Source organism: Aristolochia californica, unplaced genomic scaffold (assembly GCF_029961685.1).
Source record: "Aristolochia californica isolate CCGP_79_NKW_82.1479 unplaced genomic scaffold, dmAriCali1.0.hap1 SCAF_9, whole genome shotgun sequence".
NCBI lineage: Eukaryota > Viridiplantae > Streptophyta > Magnoliopsida > Piperales > Aristolochiaceae > Aristolochia > Aristolochia californica.
This window is the reverse complement of record NW_027182290.1, coordinates 32360112-32370807: the sequence shown is the minus strand read 5'-3', so window position 1 is coordinate 32370807 and position 10696 is coordinate 32360112. Positions and strand designations below refer to the sequence as shown.

Below are 10696 nucleotides of genomic sequence, written 5' to 3'. Positions count from 1 at the left end.
TAGATCGTTGGGTTGACCAGATGATAATCTTTGACTAGTATAAGACCATTTCGAAGTGTATCCTCAATAGCGTCTCATGTATAAGTACCGCCTTTTTCTGCTTTCACCCTCAGAAATCAGAATCAAATCAAATCGATTCGAGCTGTTGAAGTCTGCGCTTCTATATTGCTTGCCGTGCTGCTCTGTTACTCTTTCTTTTTTCCCTTCGAAAATCAAACCGATAACCTGCGCGTTTCTTTCGTTTTTGGTTTCAATGGCGAGTGGCGGGGTCAGAGACGATTCGTTGTCCTTCATAAACCCGTCCTCTTCTCCGGTACCAGTGGCCACAGACGGGGACGGCTATCTTGTTGACACCAGCGGGCAGATAGGGAGCGCTTCTGGGAGCTACCAAAACGATGGGCTTCTTGGCGGTGGAGACAGTGGGAGCAGCAGCGACGCTGAGTTTGGGTTCTCTCGACCTGAGTTCGGACAGGAAGCACTCGCGGGAACCGTGCAGATGTACGAGAGGCATGTCTTCTTATGCTACAAGAATCCCCAGGTGTGGCCTCCGCACGTGGAGGCCGCTGAGTTTGATCGTTTGCCTAGGCTCTTGTCCGCTGCCGTCTTGGCTCGGAAAGGGGAGATGAAGAGAAAGGTATTTTTTCATTTGATTTTTATTATCTTAGGGGAGATTGTCAGGTTTTATTTTCTTTCTTTGTTTTTGTCCATCCTTTTCTTTTCTGTTTCTCTTGTTCTGATTTTTTTTCGGGTTTTACATATTATGTAACGTAAGGACAATTTGGGAGACTATCATGTGTCTCTTTTGAAGTTTTGGTAGGGAAAGGGAAGAGGTAATGTACTTCTTTGAGTAGGAGTGGAATCGAGCCGAGCCAAACTCGAACTTGCATAAATTTGAGTTTGGCTTGTTATGAATACTTCAAACTCGAGCTTGAGCCCAAAAATTTTAACGAGTTTGAGCGCCAACCTATATTTAAAACTATAAAAATAAAATAAAAATTAAAATAAACAAAGAGAATATTGTGATAAACTTAGTATCATTGAATTACAATCTATCGCGGAGAAATCCAAGACTTTGTAATGGAGCATACTAATATATAATAACCGGTTTAATAGATCTAAAAGAAAGAGCAAATATCTCCATTAGTAATGTTTATTCTATTGGCAAACAATAACATTAGACATTGAGGGACCCAAAAGTTGAACTATCGATCGTCTTTTAGGTTTGAGGTAAATAAAAACAACTATCAACCAACTAAAAAGGGAATTGATGAGAGCAATTAAAATAAAGGGTATTTTCGTAAAAAAATTATGCTAATGAATCGGCTCTTGAGTTAATAAATCGAGCTTGAAAAATTTCGAGTTTGTCTTGTTATACCTAATGAGCCTTATTTCAAGTTTGAGTTCGAGCCGAGCTCAAGTAAAAACTGAATTGAGCCCAAGCTCGAATGGTTTGCAAACCGGTTTGGCTTGGTGCCACCCCTAGCTATGAACTTGTCTTTTGAACTTTAATATATGTAACTTCTTATTTGCATACGGATTTTTAGAGTTGTGTGACGGAAGTTTTGTTGAGAGATGCCGCATGGTTATGATTCTGAAAACAATGTGTTATACTTTGTCGGGTTAGGGGTTCTTTGCCACAATTTCTTGTCTTAATGAAAATATTTTTGGTGATTTCAGACTTTATAAACTGAAGTAGGTTCACTTTTGGAAGAAATGGTATCTTTTATGTCTATGCTTCAAACCATGGAGTTTTTAAGAGTAATATCGGAGCTGGATATCAGCATCTTGTTGACATCATAAACAATTCTATCTTGACGTTAAATAACTTATGCCTCCGTAGGTTTTGAATATCCACTACTCAAACAAAATCGTTATTGAAACACAAAATCTAACCAAGTGCAGAAAGATCTTAATGCCAAAGAAGTGGGCCACTTGGAGGCATGTGTGACTGTTCATGAAAGAGATATATCTCCTCCTTACCTGCATTGGATTTTGATGATTTTTTCCCAAAATACAATGGTTTATTTATTTATTTTTTTTGTTTACTGCTCAAACTTAAGTCAATCAACGGATTTGCTACAAAAAATAATCAAGAAAAATTCTTCATTGAAAAAGCTTTTGAGAGCTTGAGAGAATTGGAAGGAGTTTTGAGGGTCTTGAGGGAGAGTTAAATGCTTGCTTGACATCTGCCTTGTTATTCCCCTTCGAGGTCCTATCTGTAGGGCCTGCCTATGAAATTCAACATTTTGGATCTGGTCAATTGATTGTTCTTGTACCATTGCGTTTAAAACAGTCCAATTTTTGGCCATTATGGAAAAAGGTGATCGAAATGGGCTCATTAACCTGGCAGAGGTTGTGTGCTTCACACATGTAGCACATGTTTAAGCTCGACACACATGTAGTCACCTGCTTGCACTTGGCGCATGTGTTTGCATCTACCATGGCAGCATATGTGTGAGCCTATGCATATACCGAACACAACTGTGGTTGACACACTTGCACATACCCGTGCTCATGCATGTGCGTATATATTATACATCTTCCATCTTAAGAAAGGGAAATTCCCACTCTTGCAAGTGTGATGTGGAACTATCTATTTCCATTATTGAAGCATCTTGAAACAGATGCAACATTAATGTTGTTAATGTTGCTTGTTTTAAAAAAAATTAAAGATGGTGAAGCATCTTAATCTCTCATCTCTTAATTTGCTTTATTGTAAGTGAAACTATTCATGGATGAATCATGAGACATGGGCGTTACGATCATATGTCTTAAGAAGCGAGCATGTGAGCGTGTATGTCATGCTTGCGCACACATTTGTTTGTGTGTGCCACTAGGGCTAGGCCACATGATTGCATGTTGCACGTGTCCTCAGTTTTTTTAATGAAAAGAATAAAGTTTATTCAAGGCAAAGCCAATGAACAAAATTTACAAAGGGTGAGGTAAGGTAACTCTGGTAACAACGAGAGATTGAAGGGAGATTCATTGCTTTGCTAAAGATTCAACTAAAGATTTAGCTGATTGAGATACACGTTTTCAATAACAATATAGGTGGGAGACAATGTCTATGATTTTATAAAACGTCTGTCAGTGCCTCCAACGGGGGTCAGAGTTCTTGGCACACCAGCCAATAATGACCTTAGAGTTGTCCTTAATGAGCAGACTGCACTGTAAGTGATCCCTAAAGAAAATGCGATTGTGAAAGAGGGCCTGGAGCTCTGCTGTGGTGGAATCAGCAACTCTCAGTTGCCCCGAGGAAGAGATAAGGGGGGTTCCCTCATGGTTTTGAAAGGCTCCACCAAACCCCATTCTACTAGGGCTACCCATACTACTGCCATCAAAATTTAGCTTGATAGTACCTGATGAAGAGGGAACCATTCTGCCATTGAAGCGACTTATGTTGGGCTGGCCATCTGAGCCTTCAAACTCCAACTATCTCTAATTGGAAGCTCTTTGATGTGATCAAACTCCTTCCTAGAATGAAGGCAAGCAACTACTGTGTCAATAATTTTTTCGATAATTTCCTCTTCCTTAGAGCACTTATAATTGAATTTTCATTGTTCATCTCAAGCCACAACCCCCAAGGTATATGGACAAGACATGTAAAGAGGAAGGTCTTGCCAAGGGTAGAGAACTAGATACTCTTACCTAGCTGACAGATAGTCTCCAGGTAGCTTGGAACACCAAATTCGATGTTGATTCTGCTCAAATAGCTTGTCTAGACGGTCCATGCAACGGGTTAATGTATAAGGAGATGTCTATCACATTCATCTACCCCACCACAAAAGGGACATGAGCTCTTGGGCACTTAAGTTCCTCTCTTCCTAGGTTGTCCATAGTGAGAATCTTGTTTAGAATGATACTCCAAAGGAAAAAATGGGCTTTAGGGGGACCGATAAGCGTTGTGAGATGGCTGCTCTATTACTTGCTGTAATATGCCAACTTTTAATATGCTTATATGCTAAAGATACTGCAAATTTGCCGCTTTCATCTCACTTCCATATAATCTCCTCCTCAGCGTGCAGTCTGGGCTGAACTCCATCTAGAGCAGAGAGAAGGTTACTGACCTCAAGAACTTTTGCATCAGATAGCCCTCGTTTGAAGTGAAAGTTCCAGCTGCCCTCTGATTCCTACAATTCAGCAATCAAAATTGTCAGTTTGGAAGCCAAAGAATAGTTCAATGGATGTGATTCCTTGAAAGGGGCATGGCCCAGCCACCAGTCTTCCCATAATTTAATTGTTCTACCATTTCCCACATAATATTTAATTACAGTGCAAATTTGGGAAGAAGAGAATAAATAGATCTCCAATATGGAGATAACCTTCATTTGTTTTTCCCCTCTATCCACTAGCAGCTGTCCCAGTAAATTTTGCGCGCTACCGTTTGACTCCACATGAGCTTCGATGAGGTATTATACCTGTAGAACCACTTTATTTGTAAGGCGTGATTCATCTCCTTGATGTTGTGAATGCCAAGCCCCCTGAGTTGTGTTATTTGCACTCTCTTTCCAATTAATCAAATGATACTTGAGTCCATCATCAGAATTTTGCTACAAAAATCGCTTCTTCAAGCTTTCAATTTTGTTGCAAACATAGGCTAGGCAGGGAAGAAAGGACAAGTGGTAGTTTGGAATACCCACAAGATATGAACTCAAGAGAGTTAATCTACCAGTTTTGAAGAGGAGTTTTACCCTTCCAAGTGGAGAGTCTCCGTTCCATTTTTCCAATGGTTGAAGTCCAAAGATATTAGTTTTGTCTTCTGTCATACATTGGGAGGCTAAGGTAGGTGGCGTGTAGTGAGGTGTGAGAGCATCCTAAGGTGCCAGTGAAGTTGTTGACAAGATTCTTCTCCAAGTGGAATCCGATTAAGGTTGTTTTGCCCCAATTAATTTTTTCCCCGAGACTACCTCATCAATGCCCAAGGAGAGCTTGTAATTTCTAATCTGATCTGGATTCCTGTTGTAGATACAGATGGTATCATCTGCAAATAGAGTAAGAGGGATGTCCAACTCAGGGTCCTCAGCCATCGGTGAGATCCAGCCTGAATCTTTTGCAGCGTAAATCATTGAGGGGAGGTACTCTACTACCAAAATAAATAGCAATGGGGATATCAGATCTCCCCTAACTTATCCCACTTGAGCCCCTAAAATGCTCACAAATTGATCCATTGAGAAGAAGAGAATAGCTTGCGGAGGATATGCAGCTATAGATCTAGAATCTCCATCTTGTCCTGAATTCCATTATTTCTAAAATATTGTCTAACAATTTCCAGTGAACTTTGTCAAAGGCCTTCTAGAAATCTAGCTTTAGGATCACTTGAGGTTTCCCTGTTTTCTTGAAGTGATCAATAACCTCATGGCCATCCATGGTGGAATCAAGAATATATTGGGCTCTTATGAATGCACTTTACCTGCTGTAAATAACAAGAGGGAGGAGTACCCTAAGCCTGTGGGCGAGCAGCCAAGATGTGATCTTATAGGTTCTGGAGATAAGGGTGATTGGCCTAAAGTCTCTGGGGGTGCTCAACTTCGTTCTTCTTAGAGACCAAGGCTATCAATGATGCTCCCATTTCTTTGCATCAAACTCCTTTGTGGTAGAAGCTTCTAAGCATGCTTCTTTGAACTCCTGGGTGAAGCATGCCAAGCGGCTGAAATAAGTGGGCCCAAGTCATTTTCCTCAACCTATAATAGTAAGACGTGTCCTATAGATAGGGTTTAGGAGAGGCTGGAGACATCAGAGATCATGAGATCATGTCTTCTTGAAGTTCTCTCACTCTCACAAATTTCCTAAGATCCCAAAGCTCTGTCAGGAAGTGCGCTAAGTCTTCAAATTGATATGTGTTGTTATGGTCTTTGTTTTGGCATTTCCAACAGTTCCCTCAGTTTGGGCTATTAGAAAAAAATCCCAGAGTTTAACAAGCATTGCAGAGAGTGTTTTTATTGATGTAATGTGCCTAGATCAACCAACTTCATGGCCAACTCGGTGGCCAAGCAGGGGGTGTTCTTTCGTTGTAAGGGGACCCCCCAGCTCAACTTTTCTCTAGTTTTGTTCTTTAATCTTTTGGTTTTGAATGAAAAGTCTCCCTGAAAAACAAAAATGCACAGCCGAAGTCATACACCACCACTATATCTTAGTAAAAGGTCACCAAAATCTAATGCACACAAGGAGCTGTCTCTTTCGAAGATAATGAATGCCCATGTCTTGGATCAACCCGCTTCTTTTGATATTTGAGATATTTTTGAACTTTAAACAAAAAAATTTGGTGAAGATGGTGGCCAGAATAGGTATTAGCCCACTCTTATCTGAGTGTTGAATTATTTATTTGTGGCTGAGATTGTTATTTTTAATTATAATGAAATTATTTGAGTGGTGGATACTTTTTTTCTGGTAATTTGAGATCCCTATTCTTTCCAACAGGATATAGATGATTTCTGGCTTCTATTAACTGGAAGAAGTAGGTTGTCATTTTGAAGAATGGTATATCTTTTATTTCTTTTCTTTGAATTATAGTTTTTCAGATATTGGAGAAGTTGGATAATTGCATCATTAATTTGGCTTAGTTTAATTTTGTTGACATCATGAACAATTCTATCTGGACAGTTGATAACTTATGCCTGAGTGGACTCTGCACAATTGTCTTTTGGTCTGCGTAGTGTTTTTGTCCACAAAATTTTGTCTTCCTTTTCAGAGATTGTTCTTTTACTTATTTGGATTAGTATTTTTGCTAGCATCTAAACTGAGGCACCTAGAGCATTAGCCATTTTGATGGCAAGTGTGCTACAGTTGAGACCTAAGCACTTTGGAAAAGACATGTTCATGGATAACACTAGCTGTCATTAGAGATTTTTTTTTTTCGGAAAAAAAAAGCCATTTGCAGCATGTTTTATGCCTATGATGGCTTTATTCTGCTTAATCATAAAATTTTAAAGTGGCCATAAAACAAAAGCAATTATAGGAATATACGGTTGGATAAAGAGCATTAAAGCTTCATGGTTCCTCTGGTTCTTTGTCAGGTACAAAACTTTTTGTTGGACACGTGGGACAAGATGTATACCTAAATTGTCTTAATAAAAATCAGCATCATTTAAAAAAAAAAAAAAAAGATGTATACATAAATTGGCAGAGGGAACCCATCAACTTTTTCTTCTTCATTGTAGTTCTTGTCTTTCAAGTAATGTGCAACTGAATGAATTTATTCATTCAGAACTGCATTTCCTTGTTGATGCTCGTTCTCTTGATTTTCTAAGATATTTTAGATTTAACTTGTAAATAAATACTTTCCTCTTTTAGGTTCTTAATGATTTCTTTTGGTTAACTGGCACCTGCCTAGTTACTTTTTAATTTAGTTTGAGAAATGCATGTGTCAATTTATGTAATATTGCTTCTCTTTAAGATTGTTTTTCTAAGGTTTCTTGTTTTGGTCTTATTTATTTTCCCGGCAAGAGTCGTAACAGGGTTATGCAGGTGCATATAAAACACAATGGAGGCATAGTAATTTTGGACACATTGTGTTTAGGGTTTGCTGATGTCATTCTGTGGCATTCATGGAAGTTGATGTCATCATCTTGAACAACTTGATCGTACATGCCAATAATTTAACCTGGAAATTGATGCCATCTTTAGTTTTACTTAGACTTGCAAATCATTGTGATTACAACTTCACCATTATTTAGTTACTTTATGGGCAAGTGATATTTCTCCTAGGAACCTAACCAAAGAGTCTTTCCGGGTTTAAAACATGCACATGAAAAATTATGTGATTTTAAGACTACTTTTAATAAAATTTCATAATTAATTGTTTCCTGGAAAGCATATTGCCTGAGAGCAAGACTGGAGGAGAGACAAGAAAAGTTTTCTTACAGTGGAAGCCATGGCTTGGATTCCAGGGTTTTTCTTTTTCATACAAAAGGGTGATTGATATTTTTACACTTTTTCTTAAGTTGTGGACTTCCTGCAGTTTTTTTAGCATGTAAATGTTTTAATGCTTGTACATGGAGTGTTATTTTGTTTCATCTGGCTTTTATATTCCCACTGGGATAGGATTGCCATGAACGTCTGAGTTTCAGATCCTGTATTTCTAATAGAATTTCATTCGACTAATATTTCCACTATCAAGAAGAGCGAAAAAAATGATTAAATTAGGGTTAGTAAGATTTCTTTATGTTAATTTTAGCATCCATTATCCTTTTACAAGATTTGAAAGTTTTTTAACTGTATTGGATATGGGGAAGAGGTGCAGGAGTCTGCATTTGAACTAAATTTCTTGTGTTGAACTATTCACTGGAAAGAGATATATGTGCAGTTAAGAAAATGACGTGTGTTTGTCGTCCATTCTAAGCTTAAGCTATGCCTTTCTCTCCTTTTATTTTAGCAATATTTTCTATTATTTCTGCCTTTCTGACCATCTTTGTGGTCCTCTTTTTTTGTTTTTGTTTTCCTCATCTTTCTGCTATGGGTGGATTTTGCAATTCTAATTTGGTTTTGTTTTAACTTACATTCATTGTATCATTTTCCTGCAGATTCGCTTGACAATCTGTGAGGGAAATGATGGAAGCGAAACTTCAAATGGCGATATATTAATCTTTCCTGACATGGTTAGATACAGGTAGCTTTTCATGTTAGAATCTTACTTAGTGATTCTTCTTTAATATTTATGATTTTTTTTATTTGTCATGTTGATAATATTATGCAAGGGGAGTGCAGGCGGTTGACTCATTTTGATGTGGACACTTTTGTTGAAGAAGCTCTTGTTAAGGAGAATGAATGGCTTCCAGGAACGCCTGAACCGTTGGCAGGCTGGTATGTGTTTGTGTGTAGTCATGGAAGCCGAGATAAGAGATGTGGCATTTGTGGACCTGCACTGGTCACAAAATTCAAAGATGAGATAGATGCACATGGTCTTCAAGGTCAAGTATCCGTTAGCCCTTGCTCTCACATTGGAGGGCACAAGTATGCTGGCAATGTTATTATATTTGGTCCTCATAATGGGAAAATTACGGGTCACTGGTAAGGAAAATCATGTTATCCTGATTGATTTTTTCAAGTAAGAATCAGGTTAGCAACTAACATACCATCTGATACTTGTTCTGTGGTAGGTATGGCTATATTTCTCCAGATGATGTCTTGCTGTTGCTGGAGCAGCACATAGGGAAAGGAGAAATAGTTGACCAGCTTTGGAGGTATTTGCTCTGCATTTGTTATCCCAGTGCATACGAATCCATTCTTTTTCTGTATTTCTGTTCTTTTTTTTTTTTTTTTGTTGGTCTTAGTGAATGGTTTAATGATAAGTTGATGGTGCTCTTCAAATAGAAACACTAAATTCATTTTGTTTAAACGGAATCTCTCTCTCTCTCTCTCTGGGCAGTGTGTGATGAGAGCAAACAATGTTACTCCTCGTCTGAGATCTGACGATTGCTAGTTTGCTGAACTGCGAGTGCATGTTGAGGCCATCCGATTATTTCGACATCCACTATTTTTGTTTTGCTTTTTGCTTCTGCTGAACTTGTCTAAAGAATACTCAAATCGATCAAATGGCAGGGGTCAGATTGGTTTATCAGAAGATGAACAGAAGAAAGCCCAAGAACGGAGAATCCAATTAAGAGTTGAAACTGGCTTGGAGGAAACAACAAGAGAACCCAGCCGTTTAGCTGAAGTTGGTGATGGGTTTGACAAGATTGTATCCAAGGCTGTTGGTTGCTGCCAGGGAAATGAAAATTCTTGTTGCCAAAGCCAGACTCCCAACCCAAGGGTGCAAACTGAAGGTGGAAATGCGAGTGAAGACATGACAAGCAAAGCCAGTGAAAAGAAGGGTAGCGGCAAAGAAAGTAAACTCGGTGGGAAAATTGGGGCTGGTGGCACTCGCAAAGCTTGCACCATGCCAACATGGTTTGAAAACTGGGAGCGCGAGGACACTTATGCTGCTCTTGCTGTTGTTGGAGCCATTGTTTCGATTGCAGTTGCGTATAGCTGTTATAGGCAGTTAAGATGAAAGATACAGTAATCTATCAACTTGATCTCACAGATTGTATACTTGGTAGTTCTCTGTGTTTCTGTTTCGTTGGCGTCTTTACTTTTGGGGGCTTGGGATTATTGGTTGGGGAATCTTTGAACCCGAAATGTTGATCTCTTCGTCATAAATATATTTAGAAAGAGAATGAAAAGCATGAGACCGACCAGGAAAAATTACAAATGGTTTTTAAATGGTTCATACCAGAGAGAGCCCAGGTAATTTTTTTCTGAGAGCCTTGACGGCCTCTAGAATTGACAAAGAACTGAAAACTAGTACAGGGAAAGGATCCAAAGATGGCGAGAATTTGCAAAACTCAAAAGACAACGTCTTTGTCGAGTCTGTGAACAGGTTTGAATTTTCAAATATCTGGATGTTGAACCCTTGTGCAATGTTTTAGCTTTTAACAGGGTGTATCAGATCGCTGTCAGCAGGTGAATCGCAATATTGTTGGCCATTTTATACCGTCGAAACATGGGTGAACCGTTGGACCGTTTAATTAAATATTTACAGAAGATATAAGACTGCCGGGGTAAGTTTTCATCGGAGAAATTTAATCGTGACATTTTGATCAAGAGGAAGGGAAAAGGCATGGTAACAGCAACTGGGGTTGGAAGACTGCTGGAGTAAGTTTCATCGGAGAAATTAAAATCGCGACGTATCGATCAAGAGGAAGGGGATAGAGAAATC

The 10696-nt window shown here is 38.9% G+C and overlaps 1 protein-coding gene across 1 annotated transcript; it reads left to right on the top strand.

Moving 5' to 3' along the window:
* The first annotated feature begins 135 nt into the window (after positions 1-135).
* Positions 136-10214, top strand: LOC137941449 (uncharacterized). Its single transcript, XM_068786872.1, has 5 exons — positions 136-634; positions 8520-8605; positions 8704-9006; positions 9096-9179; positions 9538-10214. Exons 1-5 carry the CDS (start codon positions 254-256, stop codon positions 9986-9988), a joined length of 1305 nt encoding a protein of 434 aa, XP_068642973.1. The 5' UTR covers positions 136-253; the 3' UTR covers positions 9989-10214.
* Positions 10215-10696: the final 482 nt, after the last annotated feature.

Excerpts from the sequence above, each read along its gene's own strand:
- LOC137941449 (XM_068786872.1), top strand. The coding sequence starts at position 254 with ATGGCGAGTGGCGGGGTCAGAGACGATTCGTTGTCCTTCATAAACCCG. Across the intron at positions 8,606-8,703 it reads CCTGACATGGTTAGATACAG|GCGGTTGACTCATTTTGATG; the intron begins GTAGCTTTTCAT and ends AGGGGAGTGCAG. Across the intron at positions 9,180-9,537 it reads ATAGTTGACCAGCTTTGGAG|GGGTCAGATTGGTTTATCAG; the intron begins GTATTTGCTCTG and ends ATCAAATGGCAG.